At 35.4% G+C, this 20,815-nt stretch overlaps 2 protein-coding genes across 2 annotated transcripts; one reads left to right on the top strand and one right to left on the bottom strand.

The window, feature by feature from the left end:
- Positions 1 to 285: 285 nt before the first annotated feature.
- Positions 286 to 1,931, bottom strand: LOC127801299 (heavy metal-associated isoprenylated plant protein 35-like). The gene is made up of 3 exons (XM_052336272.1): positions 1,774 to 1,931; positions 1,588 to 1,663; positions 286 to 1,476 (listed from the first exon to the last, which is right to left on the bottom strand). The coding sequence occupies exons 1-3, from the start codon at positions 1,924 to 1,926 to the stop codon at positions 506 to 508; spliced, it is 1,200 nt and encodes a 399-aa protein (XP_052192232.1). The 5' UTR covers positions 1,927 to 1,931; the 3' UTR covers positions 286 to 505.
- A 6,575-nt stretch (positions 1,932 to 8,506) lies between these two features.
- LOC127801246 (probable glutathione S-transferase) lies at positions 8,507 to 9,784 on the top strand. Its single transcript, XM_052336182.1, has 2 exons — positions 8,507 to 8,923; positions 9,242 to 9,784. The coding sequence occupies exons 1-2, from the start codon at positions 8,609 to 8,611 to the stop codon at positions 9,593 to 9,595; spliced, it is 669 nt and encodes a 222-aa protein (XP_052192142.1). The 5' UTR covers positions 8,507 to 8,608; the 3' UTR covers positions 9,596 to 9,784.
- Positions 9,785 to 20,815: the final 11,031 nt, after the last annotated feature.

The following is a 20,815-nucleotide window of genomic DNA, read 5'->3' as shown; positions in this document are numbered from 1 at the left end:
TTTGATGTATTTTGTTAATATATATATTTTTAATTTGATGTGATATTTTACATACCGTACGGTCACTACAAAAAATTAAATAATAATTTTAATAATTAAGATATTAAATTTTAATAATTTACACTTTAAAAATTAAATAATTATATTTTTTAATTGATGAGATTTTCCCATATATCGATAATAAGCCTATTTAAAAGTAACCAATCAAAGAGATAAATCTAAGGGTAATTAGCAACCACGTGGAAGCAACTGAGACCATCCAATGAGCCAAGATGCCTAATCAACTTTACACATTCCAAACGACCCGTTGTTTTTTCTTTTCTTTTTATTATTAAGCCCAAAAGAGTAAAGTTAATTACGAAAACATCCCCACTGAGGATGAGGGGAACCCTTAAAATTATTTATTTATTATTATTATTGTATTATTATCTACATGCATTACAAAAATACTTGAAGTGTCCGTACACTTAGCCAAGTGGAAATCCCCAATGTGCCCCTCGGTCGTTCACATAACACGACACCCATTCGGATTCTCATCGCTAAGCAACTCAAACGAACACAGCGGCTGCCGCGGGTGGGCCTCTTGATCGGACGGCGGAGGTTCCGACTCCGGTCCTGCATGGGCGTAAGCGAAGGAGGACTGTGTTGGGAAGGAGTAATGCGACGTCGTGTACCTGGTAGTGGGATTCGCTGTCTTGTAGCTCACTGTGTGTACGGTGGGTGGCGGGATGTAGTAATGCGGTGGGTATTGATACCCTTGATGACGTGGCGGGCTGAGAGTGGCTGGATATGGGTCAGCGTAGTGGGTCGGAAGGCCCATATTAAATGGAGGTGTGAATCCTGTGACTGCTGGCGCACCGTTAGGTGGTGGTTCTCCCTCTTCCGGACTTTTATGCCCTTTCTTTTTCTTCTTTTTACCGCTACTACCACTTTGCACTGCGCCGCCGTCAATTTCTCCACCTTTCTTGTCTGCGGCCGGCGACGGCTGGCCGGGAAAGGTGACCCGTTCCGGCGCTTGTCCTCCTCCGCCGGTATTCACGCCGACGTCGATTATTTTCACAGAGTCGCTAAATTTGACTCCGCCACCGCCACCGCCCCCGCTCCCGCCTACGAACTTCCCCTGAACGAAACCGGCATCCGTTTTATTATTAGCGGAACCCGGAGCTACTGCATCGACTTTGGTAGCCGTTTTCTCTTCCAGGTTAGGATCGCCGCCGCCGCCGTGGTCTTCTTCTTGATCAGTACTGCTTGCTGAGTCGTCGGTCATGTTCTGTTCCTCTTTCTCCTTTTTCATCGATTCGCCTGACTTCTTCTTCTTCTTCTTTTTCTTCTTCTTCTTCTTCTGCTGGGGCAATTCCGGCCACAGCTCTGCATGTTTACCAGACTTCACCAGTTTCTTGATCAAGCTATCGGCGTCTACGTTCCCAGTTACCACCACTTTCTGTAGCTTGGTGTCGATGGTCGTCTTATAAACACCTAAAAATTAAGAATCACTATATATTTTCAGCTGAGACAGGCATATATATATATCAGAAGCTGATCATATATATATAGGTTATGTGTATGTGCGTGTGTATATATATATACCTTCAATGCTATGGAGCACTCTCTTGACCTTTCTTTTGCAGCCTTCACAGTGGATGGAAACTTTCAAGACCCATGTCTGTGAAGAGAAGGAAGAGATCATATTCATGGGAAGAGGTTATATATATTAATGAACAAGAAATGGCGGCCGGAACACTCAGCAACCAAAATTAATGGCATTATAATTACCTTGTATATTAGGGTTTCTAAGGGTTCTCCAAGCGTTGCCATAAGAAAGGATCGCTCTAGAGAAGAAGAAGAAGAAGAAGAAGAAGAAGAAGAGTGGAGAGAGGGATCGAGGAAAGAGCAGTGGGAATGTGGAGGCGCTAAAGTTGAAGACATGATGAGAGGGCTTTAAGTAAGTAATATAGAGTGACGCAGCAGCCTGTGCCATAAGGCATTAGCTAAATAAATAAAATAAAAATCACATCATCATTTTGTTTACATTATTCTATATATCAAGAATAATATTATAGTTTTCCCTCTGATTAATTAATGGAAATCAAACAAATTAATACTGGGAAAATAAATAAATATTATAGTGTAAACAGAAGACTTAGACACAGCATTTAATTGTGTGTAACAATTAATTGTAGATCTATACATATATTTCACTTTAATTTAAATTAAAAGATTGACAATTTAGATGGATATATGTTTCATTCTCAATCTATTAGCTAGCTAGCCTTAATGTGTCATATATACATCATTTATACAATAAATTGGGCTATAGTCCTACACAAGATATATATAATTCCCATTAAAATTAAGTGTCACATCCAAAAAAAAAGTAACTTTTTAAATGCTTTGCTTGATCAAAGTAATTGTCTCTACAGAAATGGGAATCAGCTATCCCTTCAAAAGGTAAATAAGGGAAAGGAAGAAAAAAAAATAGAAAGAGAGACAGGGAAGCATCAAAAGCAGCATCAATCTTTTGAAACCCAGACCCCGTTAAAGCTTTCATCTGTCAAGACAATTGGAACCAACATATGGTCCCTAGATTTGAGTTAATGGTAAGTGTCTTTATTGATTTGGGTAAATTAATTGAGAATTTAATTGAAATAATGTGATCGGTTAAAATTTTTAATAAATTAATTTAATCTTGGGTAAAAAAACAAAAAAAAAAAACTAGACTTCATAAATATCAATTTAGTTTTGGATCTTAAACTTTTGGGTAGATGGATGCAATCCATATATATGGACCGTACTGACTCAATTGGACCCAGCCCGATAAGACCTCTATCGGTCTCCCCAACCCAATCTCGACCCCATACTTGCGAGCGGTGATCATAATTACTTTTGTATCTACAACACTCTTACACCCACTATAGGTTCCATCAACATTTAATAAAGGTCCTGTCGACATCACATCTTCGTCAAAAAGTCTCACCAAAGCCGGATACCATCTCATCTCGCTGCAACACCCAAGGGTTGCTTGCATGTCAGGAAAATCTTTTTTTCCCTCTATATAAGTCAGTCTGCTCACAGGCCAATATATGTTATTTTTAGTCTATCGATACTTTGTCAACTCAATCCCTTATTCACTTTACCATCGGAGTGTTTTATGGGTACCACCACCCCTTACTTCGATAACTAGAACTAGCTTTGACATCTTGAAATCTCTCCCATTTGACAATTATTTGGACTGAAAGGAACAATATATATAAAGAAATTTAAAGTATGTGATATAAGTACATAAACATTTAATATTATTTATCATATTTTACGAATTTATTAGTTATTTCGTGTGAATTATCTGTTACTATTTAAATCAAATTGTTAGCTGATGCCAGCATGCTTAGATGCAAATTCTTGGTTAAACATTGATATTATTTTCTTTCACAGTTTATATAATAAAAATTTGAAATTAATAAATTATTATATATAATTAGAATCCAGAATCAAACTAACTCAACTTTTATTAAGTCGGATTAGTTCAATTTTGTATAATAATTAGTTTAAGTCAAATTTAGGTTTATAAATCTAATTAAAATTAATTTAATCATAAATTAATATCCAACCCGACCTATAAACACCTTCTAGTTAATGGCTAAAGGCATACCCAGCCCCAACTCTCACCATTTAACCATTTTGCCCCATCAACTTAAGGAATGACCTATTAACCCCTTTAACATTTAATTTTGAATTTATTGTGTCCCTCCCCCTACCAATTTTGTAACAATTACATACATCAGTATAGCAAGTATTGCGCATGAGCTACATTCACAATCTGGCGTGGGCCCCATATTGACCAGGCCAATGAAAGAGTGCCAAGTGTCTCGTTGCTACAAGATAGGAAGCGAGCTAGCAGCGGACGTCGCGACAGACAACCATCGAAAGATTACCGAGGAAGGTGTAGCAACCTCCAACGCCCACCCATGCCGTTGCCAGACCGATCATCTACTCACCTCCCATGTCGCCAACCAGATCTGTTCGCCCACGCCCAACCGTTGCTATTGCCAACCCCCCAACCCCAATTGGCGCTATCGCTGCCCACCAATAAGAGGAAGACGAGTGACCAACCGCCTCATACGCCGCCAGCCCATGTCTGTTCGCTCATGCCTAGCGACTGTTATCGACCAACCCCAACCTCGATGGACACCGTTGTTGCCTACCAACAGGTTCAGCTTGAGGAAGGCGACCGACTTACTGACCGTTTGTCTCCCACGCTATTGACCCTATGATATCCTAGAACGTCGTGAATAAATATTAAGAAGTGTAAATTTTTGGTATATGTGGGTCATGGTAAAATTGTTAGAATTTTAGTGTCTATCAATGGATTTAATATAGTTAGGCTAAGTATAAATAGTACGGTATGTATAAATTATAAATACGTATATGATTTAAATGAATATGAAATATTTTATATGAATTATGAGTTTAAACATGGTAATTGTATAAAATACTAAAAAATATATGTAAAGATTGTGTACTAAATAGGAGAATTTCCTTACAAATTTTATTTTAATATGCTATTATATAAATTCGTATATATTTGTATATTATAAAAAACAAAATCAATCAGAATTAATCAAACGCCATGGCCATCATCTAGCTGCATCTAAAGCAAGAAATCAGAAGATTATGGTGGGTTAAGGCCGTACTGGCCTTCGATATGGTGCTTAGGGTGCGGGAGTGTCCTTGATGGGACAAGGCATGATCGGATTTGGGTTATAAATAGCCGAGTTAGAGCGAGGGTTTTCATTCAAAAATTTACTTTGAGAAATCGAGTGTAAGACAGTGTTTTGAGAGTTTAGAGAGAGGGTTTTTGATCCTTGAGTCGTAGGCAAGAATTCTGGTAAGTTTGGTGGTCGTTGGAGCAGAGGAAATCGGGGAATCGAAGCTTGCCGGAAAAATCAGGCCATCGCCGGAGTCGAGGCTTTAAACACCAATTTGAGATATTTTCTGATTTTTTTTCTAAATTTTAAGGCCATATTCGGTGTCGGGAGGTCGAATTTAGGGGGGATAGAGGATTGTTTCGAAGCTCGGGGGTTCGGGAAGGTTGCCAACGGTGAAGTGGCCGCTGGAGAAGACGATTGGAAGTCGGGTGCGTGGCGAGCACGTGCCAGGGGCATGGGAGGCAGCGCGTGGATTGCACGTGTGCGTCATGTAGAAAAGAAAGAAAATAAAATAAAATAGGAAGCAATTTTCAAAAATCTGGAAAAATATTCTTAAAAATCTAGAATTTAATTTATACCTTTTTTTCGAAAAAAATTATGGAAAATGCTACATTAATTATTTATTTTGTGATTTTGTTATTATGGAAAATAGAGAAAAAAATAGGAATTAAATCTGAAAAATTGCAAGAAATTTTCAGAGCCTAGAAATGTTATTTTAAGAATATTAGTGAAGAAAAATTGGATTAAATGAGGGCTTAAATATTTATCATGAATTTTTTAGGAAATAAGGCTTAGAAATAAGGAGAAATTATGAAAATTATGAGGAAATTAAAAAATTAATATTTTGGAATAAATTTAACGTTTAGGAACCCTTGAGGCCCAAGGATTGAGAAATAGCACGTCTGGCGCATCTCACGAGGTCGACACGCTTATCAAGGCAGTTTGATTTTGAAATGTAAGTGTATTTCTATAAGCTTTGTATGGTTATAAGTGATATATCATTAGGTACTACGTAAGTGATTTATATATGTTTCAAACCCCGATCCTCAAGAATGTCTTCATCATATTGACATGCTCTGATATGTATCCATCACGTAGACCGCATACATGACATGACTATGAAATGCATATGTACACATTGATATTATTGATCACGCGCATTGTATCCATTTGGGAGTACGAACTAGCATCGCTATTTTACCAAGGGTGTCCCCATACAGCTCGGCTTTGAAAAAGGTGGCCGTAAAGAGCCGAGATTTACTGTCCCAAAAGGCTGTCCTTTTTTCTGTCCAGCCAATGAAATGCAGCCACATCACCCATTTTTAAATAGTAATTTTTAAAAAAAAATTATAAAATTAAACCAAAAAATTATAAATGACATATATGTTGATTATATATATGTTATTATTTGATTTTATAAGTTTTTGGTTTGATTTTATAATTTTTTTAAAAAAATTACTATTTGAAAATGGGTGATGTGGCTGCATTTCATTGGCTAGACAGGAAAGGGGACAACCTTTTGGGATAATAGATCTCGGCTCGACCGTAAAAATGGTGAGTAGCATGAAGGTGCAGTTGACCCTTACGAAGAAGTAAGACATTGCATACATGCGTGATAAACATTTTATACCCTTATTTAGATGGTTCATTATTTAACTCGAATTATGTCCCTAGAATATTCAAACGTTCCAGTTCGGACTTGCAATGACGGTACGAAAATCGAAGAAGTGTAACAACACAAGTTGTCAAGAAATGAGCAAGTTGTACTATGTTTTGCTTCAGCATAAATATTTCAAGTATTATGTACTATCATGACAAGAATGTATGTTTTAAATCGTATTTTGAAAGCTTATGTATTATACTAAGTTTTGAAGAATTTTGTATCAAGAACCATGTTTGGTTACCAATATATGAGATGCTATGTTCAGGTTCGATTCTAGCTTTCGCTATATAAGATTCTGTTTAAATCTAGTGTATGAATTATATAGTCTGGCACTAGATATGTTTATGGAAATTTTGGGAATAATTAAATTTAGCATGTGAAAATGATTTTTTTTTTAAAAAAAATAAGTCCCAAATTTTCTAGGTTAAAACACGCCATGATTAAGTGAGGTGTTATAAACCTAGATTTGCCGCCCACCCCCAGCCACTGCTATCAACCAACCCCCAACCTCGATCAACACCATTGTCAGCCACCAGCAGGTTTAGCATGAGGAAGGTGACCGATCACTTGCCTCCCATGCCACCAGCTCATATTTGTAGCCCATGCCCAACCACTGTTATTAACCAACCCCCAACCCCTATCAATACTGTTGCCGACCACTAGCACTAGGAGGTGAGCTACCGGTCAACCTCTTATCTCCCACGCCATTGTGACCACTGGCAGAACGAGAGTGAGAGGTCGCCAATAACAAATGAAAGTTGGGAAATAAGAAGAATAAGAAGATAATGGCACGCAACTCAATCACGTGTGTAATTTACATGCTGACCCAAGTGTTTGATAGACTTAAAATTGAAAATTGAGAGGATTAATAGGTCATTCCTTAGGTTGAGATGACAAAATAGTTAAATGGTGAGAATTGAAGGCTTTGATATCCTTTACCTTCTAGTTAATGATTAAAATAGATATGCAAGTTTTTTTTTTTAAAGTAATCAAACTTATGTGAATATTTTAATAAGTCAACGTTATTTTATTTTTTAGTTTTTAAAAAAGATTAAATCAAATCTAATCAAATCATCGAAATAATAAACAAAATTATATATATAATTAGAGTGTCACAGTTGGTGGTATATCAATGTCACCGATATCAGTAAAAATAAAATATAGAAAACATTAAACTTACTAAATTACCCTTACATGTTGAAATATTTTTCTCTTTTTCTCACTCCTTTACTCTCCCTCATTTCCCTTTCTATTTCATCTCTCTCTCTCTATCTCGGATGCTCCTTTTATCGATGACCTCTCTTCCCTGTTACTAGCATTTTGGTAAGTTTATTCTCTCCCATTCTTTTGGATTTGTACGTTTTAAATGTGAGTAAAACGACGAGAGTAAAATTGTCATTTCACCTACAACATTTAAATGATTTACAAACGAATACTTTTTTTTTTCTAAATTTTAAATTTATGGCCTATTAAATGTTGATAACTTATTTAAACAAATGTGATTTTAAAATATCAATTAATAGTTATGTATTTGGTTTAAAAAAATTAATAAACTATTAAAACTTAATAAAAAGATGAAAATATACATGTTATTGAATAATGTAAAATTTTATCATTAAATATTAATAAATTATACATCATTATTAAAAAATATATTAATACAATATAAATACTCTTTATTTTTCTCTTTCAAATATATTACCGTTAGATTAATATATATCAATATATATATATACATTAATAGAAAACTCTGACAAACAAGTAATGGCGATGACGAGAAAAGGTGGCGATGGAGGCGACGAACAAGATGTACAGGATCGATGGCAAGATTCGAATGGCTGGGATGGCGGTGATAATGATGGCGATAGTGACAAACGACAGTGATAGCAATAGCCAAAGATAGGTTTGACGACGATGGATCAATTGATGCAAAAGATGAAAATAGGGTGTGAATAGAAATAGTTTGAATCTACGAGGGAAGGTAAAATCATCATTTAATTACGCAAATAAGTTAGGATAGCGTTTTAGAAAAGTTGAGAGTGAAAAGCTTTTGAAAAAAGCTAGTGTGAGAGTTTTTAAGCTTTTCAACAACCCACACACTCAATAAAATAAGCTTGACAGCTTATAAGTTAAATGAAGTGGTGAAATCGTTAAGTCAAACACCCTCTAAGTTCAATTCTATGTGTATCTTCTCTACGGACTTCCGATACCGATCACGAAGTGGGAAACCAATCCGTCAGCCATGGCCGGCGCAGATCTGAAGCTCTTGGGGGCAGAAGAGAGCCTGTTTACTTGCAGAATCGTGTGGGCGCTGAAGCTGAAAGGCGTTGACTACGAGTTCGTAAAAGAAGATCTGTCCAACAAGAGCCCTCTTCTTCTTCAGCTCAACCCTATTTACAAGAAGGTTCCGGTGCTTCTTCACCATGGCAAACCCATCTGCGAATCGCTCCTCATTCTCGAATATATCGACGAGGTCTGGAAGGACCATCCCATCTTGCCGCAAGATCCTCTGCACAGAGCCTACGCTCGCTTTTGGGCCAAGCTCGTCGATCAGAAGGTAGCGTCAGTTCATTATTCTTCCCTAATCGGCCAATACATGCATCGGGTATTACTGATTCATTCAGAGGCGGATCGGGGGGAGGGCTGGCCTCCAGATCCATAGGTCATTTCAACCCTCCTCTCCCAAATGGGCCAGATCAGCAAGGCAGATCTGGGGGAGGGCTGCCCCCCCCCCCCCCCCCCCCCTCCCCCTTAATCTGCCCCTGGATTCATTGGAATAGTTAGTTTTGGGTGGGTTTGTGAAAAGTTGGTAGTGTTTGGTATCAGTCTGTCTAAAGTCCAGAAAGCAAGAAACTAATATTAACTGTTGGTGCAGTTTCTGGAAGCATCATTAATGGCGTTCCATTCTAGCAGTGGAGAGGAGAAGGCAAAAGGGGTTGAATCAGCAGGCGAGGTGTTGGAGTTGCTTGAAGCAGAGATAAAGGGGAAGAAGTTCTTTGGGGGAGAGAAGGTTGGGTTCCTTGACTTGGTGGTGGGTTGGATTGCATATTGGCACCCATTTGTGGAGGAAGTTGGTGGCTTTAAGGCAGTGGACTCAACCAAGTACCCTTCTTTCGTTTCATGGATCCATAACTTCCTTCAACTTCCTCTCATCAGGGACTCCCTTCCACCCCCTGAAGCTCTGCGCCTCGTCTTCCAGGGTTTCCACCAACTTGGGCTCCAAAAATAATTAGTACGAAAATCATATTTTGGCTGAGTTTGATTAGGCTTGTTTTTTAAGAGCTTTTAAGCTAAGTAGTGTTTAAGCTATGTAATAATATTTAAGTTTGGTAGTATTTAAGCTAATGATGCGTTTGACAAAATGTATTTTTAAGTTATTAATTAATAATTATATGTTTGATTTGAAATAACTAATAAATTATCTGAATATGATAAAAAAATAAAAATAAACATGTTATTGAATAATATAAAAAATATAAAAATATATTTATTTTTAATAAAATTAATTATAAATTATTGTTATATAAATATATATATGTTAAAATGGTTGTTATATATATGTATATATATATATTTATACCAAGATAGATAGGAAGAGATGGACTGACAGACGATGTTGGCGGATGCTGGGGGTGACGGTAGACAATGGGGACAATGGCAGCAAACGGGGGGGTGGCGGCGGAGACAAAGGCCATGGGGTGGGAAAATGGCGAACGTTGGAGATGAGAGGCAATGACCGAAAAAGCTGAGATGATAGTGGCAATAATAACAGTCAGAAAAGCTGGGGGCAATGGCGGACGACGGGGGCAAAAGTTACAGCCAGCAAAATTGGTGGCAATAATGGCGAGTGGGAGGTAGAGGGTTGAAGAAGAATGATAATGGCCAAAAATTGTTGAAAAGATTAAGGGTAAAATAGATATTTATTAGGCCAACCTAACTTAATCAGTAGTAGCTTTTTTCAAAAAGTGATGGTTGAAAACTTTTATAAAAAGTTGATATACGAGCGTTTAAACTATATAACTTAAACACTTTCTGTAATACTCAGTTATGATATTTATTTTTTGTAATACTCGTATATTTATATTTAATATATTCGTAACGACCACAAAATGGGTCTAGGTGTTTTATTACCTCATGTCAGTTTAATGCCATTTAAATATGGATCTAAGTAGAGATGTCAAAAGGGTCGGGTCGGCCCGAGTCGGCCCACGGGCTTTTTAAACGGGCCGGGCCAAGCTCGGGCCCTTTTGCCATGGATAGGGCCCGGCCCACAGCCCCCTTACAAAGGGGCTGAGCCGGGCCAGCCCGTGGGCTAGAGGGCCGGGCCGGGCCCTTAGCCCACAGGGCCTAGCGGGCCCGACCCTTTTTTTCTTTCTTTTTTTAAATATTTTTTTTAAAAAAATAAGGCATATAATATATACATATATAAATATCAAAATAATACATATATAAAAATTAATTTTTTTCTTTTTAAAATATCTTCTATCTTAATTCTTAAGTTTTAAATATTATTTCACCATTTTATATTTCAAAATTCTATATGCCTTATAAATTTTCTTGTGAATTGATATGAAAAATAATGTACATATAAAAAGGAGAATGTTTATTTATAATTTAAATAAATTGATGGTTATTATTTATATATATTACGAAATTAAATTTTTTAGTATCCAATAATTACTAAAGAATAACAAAATTAAAAAAAAAAAAAGTAAGGGCCTCGTGGGCCCGGCCCATAAGGGCCACGGGCCGGGCTGGGCCATGGACCCAATTTTTTTGGCCCAGCCCGGCCCGTTTGAACAGTAACCGGCTGGGCGGCCCGCGGGCCGCCTGACCTTTTTGACACCTCTAGATCTAAGTACTTTAATACTTAATGATAACTGTTTTAATGGCATAGAAATAATTCTTGGATTGTATAATTTTATTTTATGGTTCACATGATCGTGAAAATAAATGTATGAGTCAAATTTTAAGAAATTAGAAACGATGTAATGGGCCGCAATTAATTAGTTAACGAGGTCACGGGTTGACTCGGGTGGGAAATTAAGCCTAGTGGGCTTGATATATATATATATATATATATATATATATGGAGTATATGTGGCTTGGGCTTAGGCCCATTGAGATAAATAATTTAAAAATAATGAAATTGGTGATGTAATAAATATATATATAATAATAATAATAATAATAATGAAGAAAAAAAAGAAGAAGAAAATAAATTAACATTTGTCAATAAAACCCCTAAATATTTCTACCTATAATATGAGAAGAAGGGCATTATGATAATTTTATTGGAGTTGGCGTGCAACTTGTACGCGCTCCCTTTCTCTGTGTGAAAATCTTATAATTACAGTGCAAATCATCATCTTCTTTTTCTACTATTCCATTTCTTTCCTCATCACCTCAACGTCTTCCTTCTCTTTTTATTTTGGTTTCATCTTCTTCCTCTCCTCTTCCTTGTGCTATCATCTCATATGTTGAGAAATCACCTGTGTAAACCAACACACAACCACATGGCCAAGGCCAAGAGAAGTACCAAGATCCACAAGTCGAAAACAGAAAATAAAGAGCATCCACAACACACATAGAAAACACCGCGTATACGTGTTCGGATTCAAACGAATCTTACTCACGGTAGGGGTTTCGCCTCTAGTCAATCCACTAGAATATACGATGGGTTTACAACTGATTACAATCAATTACAGAGGATTACACAGCTATCTACAAGAATCAGAAAAAACCACTTACAGTATCAATAATCAGCGAATAATCGAGTACAAGAGCTTCAAAGACACAAGTCATTAACAATACTCACAACATTCACATTCCTCTCTCGCACAACACAGTGACATCATAATGAAAGAGGCGATACAAGAAACTAGGGTTATCTCTTATCAAATTCTCTTATCAGATGGCTTCCTCTCACGCAATTCTTTGATTCTGTTTGTGTATATTGCGACCCAGAGCATCTCAATCTCTCAACCTCTCAAACTCTCCCCATTACAGTGATACTCACAATGAGAGAATCAAAGCTGGGGTTTCAAGATTAAAGAACGCCTCTGCTCGTGAAAATCTGCACACTGATTTCCCCAAATGCAATTATATATATATGAGCTAAAGGACACGACTGGGATTAATGCAAAAGAATAATAAAGCAAACTTGGGCTTGGGCTTTTAACACCAATGGCCCAACCCAATATATATTTATTTAACTAGCCCAATATATTTTGAGTCACAAACCTAACATCATCTGTACATCTTTCTCTGCCATTGAAGCTCAGCAAGGAGAAGGCTCAGTCAACCTCAGGCAAGTTCTTTCTGTCTTCTCGTTCACATTATGTAATCTCTATGTATTTTATCTCTTTCTTGAGCAATTGTTTGTTGCCCAGCCGAGTGACCCACTTGTATTTATATATATATATATACATATACAAATAGCCATTGTTGCCCAGCCGAAATCAAAGACCACTTATATTATATATATATATGTATGTATATATAGGTATACAACCAGTTCGTGTGCTCCCATGTTTTTATTTGACCCACTTATATATATGCATATACCCTCTGTTAAATGCTTATGTTCCTGACCTACTTTCACATATACTCACATATACATATGCATATAGATGCTTAGCAGAGAGATTAGCCGAATGGAAGCTCTCTCTCTCTTTGACATTGCTAACAGCCCTTGTATATTTATATAATTGCCACTGTAACGGTTGCCCTGTTCTAGCCAGCCAAGCCTAAGACCCACTTACACATATATACATATATATGTAATCACCTGCACTAGCCGAAGCTAACGACCCACTTGCATCTATATATACATATACGCATGCCCATGCTTGGTTGGAGAGCTCACTCTCCTTTTCTCTCTCACTCTCTCTCTTTCTCGCTCTCTGTTTATTCGAATACCCCGTGTTTTATTCAAACTGTGTATGTATATATATATATATATACACACACTTTCAAGTTATTTTGGATCTCCTGTTCCAGCCGAGCAAGCCACTTCTATATGCGTAAATTCGCGCCCAAGTTAGCTGTCCCTAGTTCATTGAGCAAACCCACCCCCCTCCCAGCTTCGGTCCACTTTTGCATATTATATATGCTTACTTGCAGCACCGTATATAGATATACACGCACGCCTATTTAATTATTATAGTGTTTGCTTATGTTTTGCAGTTAAGGCACCCACATAATATATATATATATATATATAGGTTTACACATGTTAGCTGGTTCAGGAAATCGAAGTCACCTAATAATATATAAATATATATATATTCGTGTGCTCAGCAGCCACACACCCCCAGTAACGCAGTAAATTGAAGTCACCCAATAATATATATATATATATATATTTGTTGGTCTCTTGACACATACAATGACCACTCAAGAGAGGGGTGAATTGAGTGATTAAAACTTATTGAATCGATTCTTTCCTTTTTAAAACTCTTGAGATTTACTTATACACAAAATACACTTGTTATAAATATATATGTTGTTTGAAAATGATAGCAATATAAATACACAAACAATCACAATATAAACACAAGATATATAGTGGTTCGGTGTATCCAACACCTACTCCATTCTCTCAAGATCAAACCGACACTTGAGATTCCACTAAAACCACCACTAGATTTCCACACCTAGCAAATTTGTACACCCCGAGGTTTCCCCTTAGCTCACCCTGAAAACTATTACAACACAATAATACATCTAGATTACTTGGGCTCTAGGATGCCACTCACAATCCACAATCTAATACAAATAAATCAATCATATGTCCAACACACTTGGACTACAATGGATATCAATACAAGAACAATATACAAGGCAAAATGAAATTATACAAGTTACCAATAAGAAGAAAACTTCTTCTTTGCCTTGAGGCTCCAATGGATAGATCTTTGAAGCTCCTTGGGCCTTGGATTGCTTTGATTGAGTGCTTGAGAGCTTGGGTGTGCTTTAGGAAGATAGGAAATGGTAGAGCATTAGCCTTCTCAAGATTTCTCCCTTTGATATTTATAATAAGGCTCCCAAAACGACCTGCAACGGCTCCAAAAATCCGACCGTTGGAGTCTGGCAGTCGACTACTCAAACTGACAGTCGACTCCACAACACCCACAGTCGACTCTCACTACTGACAGTCGACTCTCGCTCAACCCACAGTCGACTTTCTCACAGACAGTCGACTCTCATTGGCCTACAGTCGACTCGGCAGTCGACTGGCCAAAACCCACTCTCGACTACCTCGACTCTGCATAAACAATGCTCGGCTATATCGACTGATGCACATCCACAGTCGACTGCCATTGACTTACAGTCGACTGTCCCTCACTGGGAGTCGACTCTCAGTCTAGATTTCAGAAAAATAAGATTTACTTTGATAATACAATACATAGCATAAATTCATTACAAGATATTTACATTCATTTAGTTTAAGTAAATGTCCATATTTTCTTTTATTTATATTTTACTTTCAATTTACTTTAATACATAAATGTAAATAACAAAGTACCCCTATTTGTATTCAATAAAAATATCTAAAAAATCAAAATCCAAGTAGATAAGAAAGTAGATTTTGGGTTTTAGAACAAATTTCGATTTTGACAAATTTAGCACTTCCAAAAACATACTTTGGTATCATCATCCAAAAAAAATTATTCTCAAAATGCTTATATCATTTTAAAGAATTTGGCATCATTTTAATCATTTGTTCTTAATGCTTCAATTGGTATCAACTTTAAATTGGTATCATTTTCTTGTTTCAAATCAAAGGCATACAAATTTTTTTTTCTAGCCTCTTGTTTTAATTGATATCTTATTTATCTCTTGGCTAGTGTATATGTTTGGATTGCTTGGCTGTTATTTCCTACTTATTTGTTATAATCTGCATGCTCTGATCCCTTATGCTTTATTGCTTTATTATTTTCCCTATATTTCTCTCTGTACTAACTCTTTTCTCTTTTTGATGATTTCAAAAAAGGGGGAGAAGTATGTAGTGAGGGGGAGGTATGTCTAAGGGGAGGTAAGTTGTAAGGGAGAGAGGAATGTCCTTCCAAATAGTTTTTCATTGTAAAACCTTGGTTCATGTTTTTCAAAAACAATCTTTGTGGTTTTTGTTTTATTAGTATCTATTAGTACAAAACATAGGGGGAGTTGTTTTGCAAAAATGTTTTCATAAAATTATAATGTTTTTGTCATCATTAAAAATGGGGAGATTGTTGAGCCAAGTTGCTCAAATCAACCTATTGTGTATTTTGATGTTTAACAAAACATAATTTTAGTAAAACTATTTTTAGTATATTTAAAACCCCTAATGGATTTTTGATACTTGTTAAGTATTATAGTATTTTGTATATCAAAACGAATCAAGAAATGTTATTTGATTCTAAGTAGAATATTAGTACACTATAAGGGAACATATAAGAAAATGTTTTCCTTTTGGAAAACTAACTCCCGGTATTTTCATAGCTAGTATTCATTATTGTGCAAATGATTTTTAGTGAATTTTTCAAGTAATGGAAAGTATGTTTTTGGAAGTGCTAAATTTGTCAAAATCGAAATTTGTTCTATGTGCTTAAATGTTTCATCTATGTGTGTTTTAGGCCTTGTAGAATATATTGGTATATGTTATGTTAATTGTTTTTGGCCTATGTTTCAAAAGGAGGAAGTTTCTTTCAGGACTACATTGTTGCAGTCGATTGTGCAAGTTTCACAGTCGACTTTCATTTGGCAGTCGACTGTCCGTTTTTGGAAGTCGACTTTCCTGAAGCCTCCGGGAGAAAATGAGTTTATTTGATCAAATTTCCATCTCCCATCATGTTTTAAATATAAGTATGCCTAAATATGTTGCTTAAAGTCATTTGGTATCCTAGTGCATCATTGTTTTATCAATTGGTATAAATTGATATCATTTTGTTTCATTGTTCTCCAACAAATGGTATCAAGAGGATATTTCTTTTATGCAACAATTGGTATTAGAGCGGGTCCTACAATATTTGTGATCATCAATCTCAAATCTTAGGATAAGATCTTAAAATGGCCTCATATGTATCTAATGGTATTGTTGAGGGAACTTCTCCCTCCCGTCCCCCATTCTTTGATGAAACCAATTATAGCTATTGGAAAATGAGGATGGAATCCTACATCTTTTCAATTAGTTATCTATTGTGGAAACTTGTTAAGGATGGTTTTACATTATCTAAGGAAGAAGAAAAAGATTGGAGTGAAGAAGATATAAATAATCTTGAAATGGATCATAGGGTCAAATATATATTGTTTTGTTCTATATTGCCTAGTGAGTATGAACAAATCTCTTCATGCTCCACATCTCATGAAATATGAAAAAAATTAGAAGTTATGTATGAAGGGACCAACAATGTTTAGCACCATTATATATTGCCACGGCATAATCTATCCATTTAAATAATTTTAAATATGTCCAAATTTATGAGAATGCATATCAAAACCTTCCTTATTTATTTATTTATTTTTTTATCATTAGTTATGGTCAGTAAATTAAATGTGCGTGTGTAAAGATCAATAGAGCTAATTTGCTTGATGTGGTTTTTTTAGCTACATGGGAACTCAAATTATAAATTTGAGACTATTCGTGAAAATGTACTTGTCATCAATACGTGATATTAAACCATGTGGACACTTATTTATGCATTTGAGAGCAAGGCATCAAGGGTGGTAATCTTGTGTGATTTCATAAATGGCATATCAAAATAAGATGTATATGCTATTATTATTAAACTTTGTGCACCTATTATTTTTCGTGGAAGGAAAGGTACGCTAGAGTACTTGGCGCGGGACGAGATGGCCATAGCCTGGCAAGTTGGCTCCATATTTATGGTGAGGTTGTTTATGTGATACACTTGGTCATGTGTTGTATGATGGCTTGCGAGCTTATGAGATTTGATACTGATATTAAATCTATATGCATATTTGCATAATAGTACATAGTGGCATGATACATTTAACTTGGAATTGATCAAATCTTAAATTGTGAATCTTGTATACAACTGTCGAGTTTTGGATCACTCTATTTTGGTGTCACCTTATTCTTGGTTTCTATTCATTGTTATTGTCTTAAAATTTGCTGAGCCTTGTGGCTCACTTGATCTTCTTTGTCATTCCAGATAAAGGGAATGCCGTTTTCGAGGGTGAGTCCAATGGGACTAAGGCCCAGGGATAGTGATATACAGAGACGCGTCCTAACTTGAAGATCATGTTTAGCATTTTGGTGAGGGTTGAGATGAAATGATTTTTATTTCGTTAGTTAACATTAGAGCCTCTTAGTCATTTTGTATGGCCTTCGAGCCCCAAACTTATGAGATATTAGAAGTGTAATTGAACCTTAAATTAGTTTTCGCTGTTAGTAATGAATTGAGTTGTTTGTTTTATTCTAGTTTGTTCTATATCATCTCTGTGATGATCTCTTTTCGAATATCTTATGTTAGCGAGAATATTCGAGAGTGGGCCCTTACAATATTTATGTACAAGTATTATTAAAAATATGATAATTGAAGGTTAAATAAGACTTTCATAATTAATAATACAATACAATCAGTTATGGCTTTGGCATAGTTGCTACAATCAATGCCTTGACATTATGTATACTATTTTGCTTGCTACTAGTAGTAACTTGTATGGAAATTGTTACCGCCTTGGGTACTGGAAGTTGGTTTGGTTAAATTTAATTAGTCTAATTGCACTTTGTAATATAATTGTTATTATCGAGATATAATAATAAATTTATAATTATATTTTTTTTAATTTTTAAGAGACTGTGAGGTAAAAAATAATTTCGCAAGTTTTCTATTAATACCTAAGTCACTCTTACTCAAAAAAATAGAAAAGTATTGAAGTAATTTATATAGGAGTTTTACGTATCAATTTTATTTTTAGAGACTAAAGTTAACAGATAAGAAAGTATTTATATTTTTTAAGGTCATAATTTGTTTTAGCTTTTAAGATATCAATTTCAAAAGTTAGTTAGTATATTTCAACCGAAATTGTAATCGGAGGATCTCTCAAAGACTCATATCGAGCGAGAGTTTTTTGATTTTTTTTTTTTTTGTGAGCTTTTTTAGACTTGTTTTTTTTTTAATCTAATTTTTTTACAAAATTTGTTTATGTTTTATTTTATTTTTTAATTAAAAATATTCTAATATTTTATGCTTTAAGAAGTGATCATATTTATTTTTAGAAAATGTAAAAAATATTAAAAAGGATATTTTTTAATTCTATGTAAAATTATAAAATTAAGTTTTTTTAATTTCTAATGAGTGATTTAATTATTTAATAAAAATTAAAATAAAAAATTTTAAAAAGTAAGATTAAAGGGAGACCAAAAAATGGTGGATTAATACTAGTCACTAGATATCAAATTTAAAAAAATATATTATTTAAAGACTAAGATTTTGTTCTTTTTACTGTTTTTAGACCTTTTTAAGTCTTTAGTTTTTCAAAACATTGAAAACACGTTTACTTTGTTATTTTTTAAAATGTATTTTTGAAAATAATAATTTTTTTTATAAAGAAACCAAAATGTTGTTGTGTGTTTTCAACCAAAATTAGCTAGAAACACTAAAACGCAAAAAACAAACTCAACCTCCCCCCCCAAAAAAAAACCCAATATTACAAAGAATCCATCATTTCTCTTTTTCTCTCTCATCTTTTATCTCTTTTCTCCTTTATTTCCTTTATTCTCAAGCTGTTGTCGGTCGCCCACTCTTATTTTCTCTTTCATCCTTTATTGACGGCGACCACATGAAACCGATGATGATGGCTTGATGATACCAATGGCCAAGCAACACCCAAATGACGACTATGGCAGATGAATAAAGATCGATGACCATGGGGATGCACATGTTGAGTTACATAGATCTTATCATATGCGCAGCGGAAATTAAAATTTAATTTGGAGGTATCCCGTTTTTCAGAAATTATGGTTTAATAAAACGAAGGCATAAACGAAAAATACCTCTTTAATGAAATCTTATTTCACCGTTAGATTTCCCGCCGTATAATCCTCCAAGTGTAGGATGCCGAGTCGGTCCACCCGAAATCACTTCTATTCAAGAATATCAAAGAGAGAAGATAAGTAGAAGAAATTTTTCACAAAAATTTCTAACTTACCTCTTGGATTCTAGAACACTTCTCCAAAATTCTCTCTACATTCAAGTGAATCAAGAAGACACTTGTTAGAGAATATAAGAGTTTGGAGCTATTTATAGTTCCAATTAAAAACTATTCTTCATTAAATGGGTTGGGCTTCTCAAGCCCATTCCATTTAATGCAATTGGACCAAGCCCAATCCAATGGAATTTATTTGAATCCAATAGTGCCATTGGGCCAAGCCTAATGTACTAGCAAAAGGCCCAACCCAATCTATGATTAAATAATTACATTCATAATATAATTATTTAATTATTCTTATTTATCCAAAATAAATTTCACAAACATTATTCTTAAAAGAAAATTCATAATTTTCTTTCACCAATACAGGAATAGAAATAATGTTCTTAAAAGCTCCAAGTACACATAAACAATTGTTTAAAACTAAACTATGTTCATGTGATAAAATTAAAGATACAGTGCCGATAGCTGTGGCTGCAACTCTTGCCCCATTTGCTACCTTTAGCACAATCTCATTATCTGCAAGCCTTCTACTTTGTTCCAGATCCTGTATAGATGCACAAACATGAGTTGTCGCTCCAGAATCTAGAATCCATAAAGTAGAAGAGTAAGCAATGGAAAAATACTCATGAACTATCATCATACCTGTCGCTTCCTTCTTCAAGGAACTAAGGTAATCTTTACAGTTCCTTTTCCAATGTCCCTCTTTGCCACAATGGAAACATTTTCCTTTGGCAACAGTTTTTCCCTTCTTCTTTTCAATCACTTTAGTTGCTTGGGTGACCTTCTTTTTACCTTTCCTCTTTCTAGTCTTACTAGTAGAGGACACAGCCATCACAGTGCCTGTTTTCATGGTACCCTGGGCCGTTATTAGCATATTCATAAGTTCCGCTGGGGTACACTCAATCTTGTTCATATAGAAGTTTGAAATAAAACCCCCATACGAATCTGGCAAAGACTGAAGAATTGCATCTATTTGAAGATATTGATGCATTGGAGCATCAAATTCATTCAGTTTATCCATCCAGGAGATCATTTTGAGAACATGGTCTCCAACTGATCCTCCAGCAGACATCTTTGCTCGAAAGATTGATTTAGATATCTCATATCTAGCACTTCGACTTCGCTCACCATACAACTCTTGTAAACGAGCAATAATCGAATACGCATTTGGCATCTTATTATGCTGCCGCTGTAACTCTTGACTCATAGTAAGCAAGATGTAACTCTTAGCAACAAGATCATCATCTTGCCACTTATTGAGTGTATCTTGTTCCTCCTGAGTAAT

This window comes from Diospyros lotus, chromosome 5 (genome assembly GCF_014633365.1).
Source record: "Diospyros lotus cultivar Yz01 chromosome 5, ASM1463336v1, whole genome shotgun sequence".
NCBI classification, from domain to species: domain Eukaryota; kingdom Viridiplantae; phylum Streptophyta; class Magnoliopsida; order Ericales; family Ebenaceae; genus Diospyros; species Diospyros lotus.
The sequence above is the reverse complement of the archived record's forward strand: the minus strand, read 5'-3'. Positions and strand labels throughout refer to the sequence as shown.

Excerpts from the sequence above, each read along its gene's own strand:
- LOC127801299 (XM_052336272.1), bottom strand. The coding sequence starts at position 1,926 with ATGTCTTCAACTTTAGCGCCTCCACATTCCCACTGCTCTTTCCTCGAT. Across the intron at positions 1,664-1,773 it reads TAGAAACCCTAATATACAAG|ACATGGGTCTTGAAAGTTTC; the intron begins GTAATTATAATG and ends TTCTCTTCACAG. Across the intron at positions 1,477-1,587 it reads AGTGCTCCATAGCATTGAAG|GTGTTTATAAGACGACCATC; the intron begins GTATATATATAT and ends CTTAATTTTTAG.
- LOC127801246 (XM_052336182.1), top strand. The coding sequence starts at position 8,609 with ATGGCCGGCGCAGATCTGAAGCTCTTGGGGGCAGAAGAGAGCCTGTTT. Across the intron at positions 8,924-9,241 it reads CCAAGCTCGTCGATCAGAAG|TTTCTGGAAGCATCATTAAT; the intron begins GTAGCGTCAGTT and ends CTGTTGGTGCAG.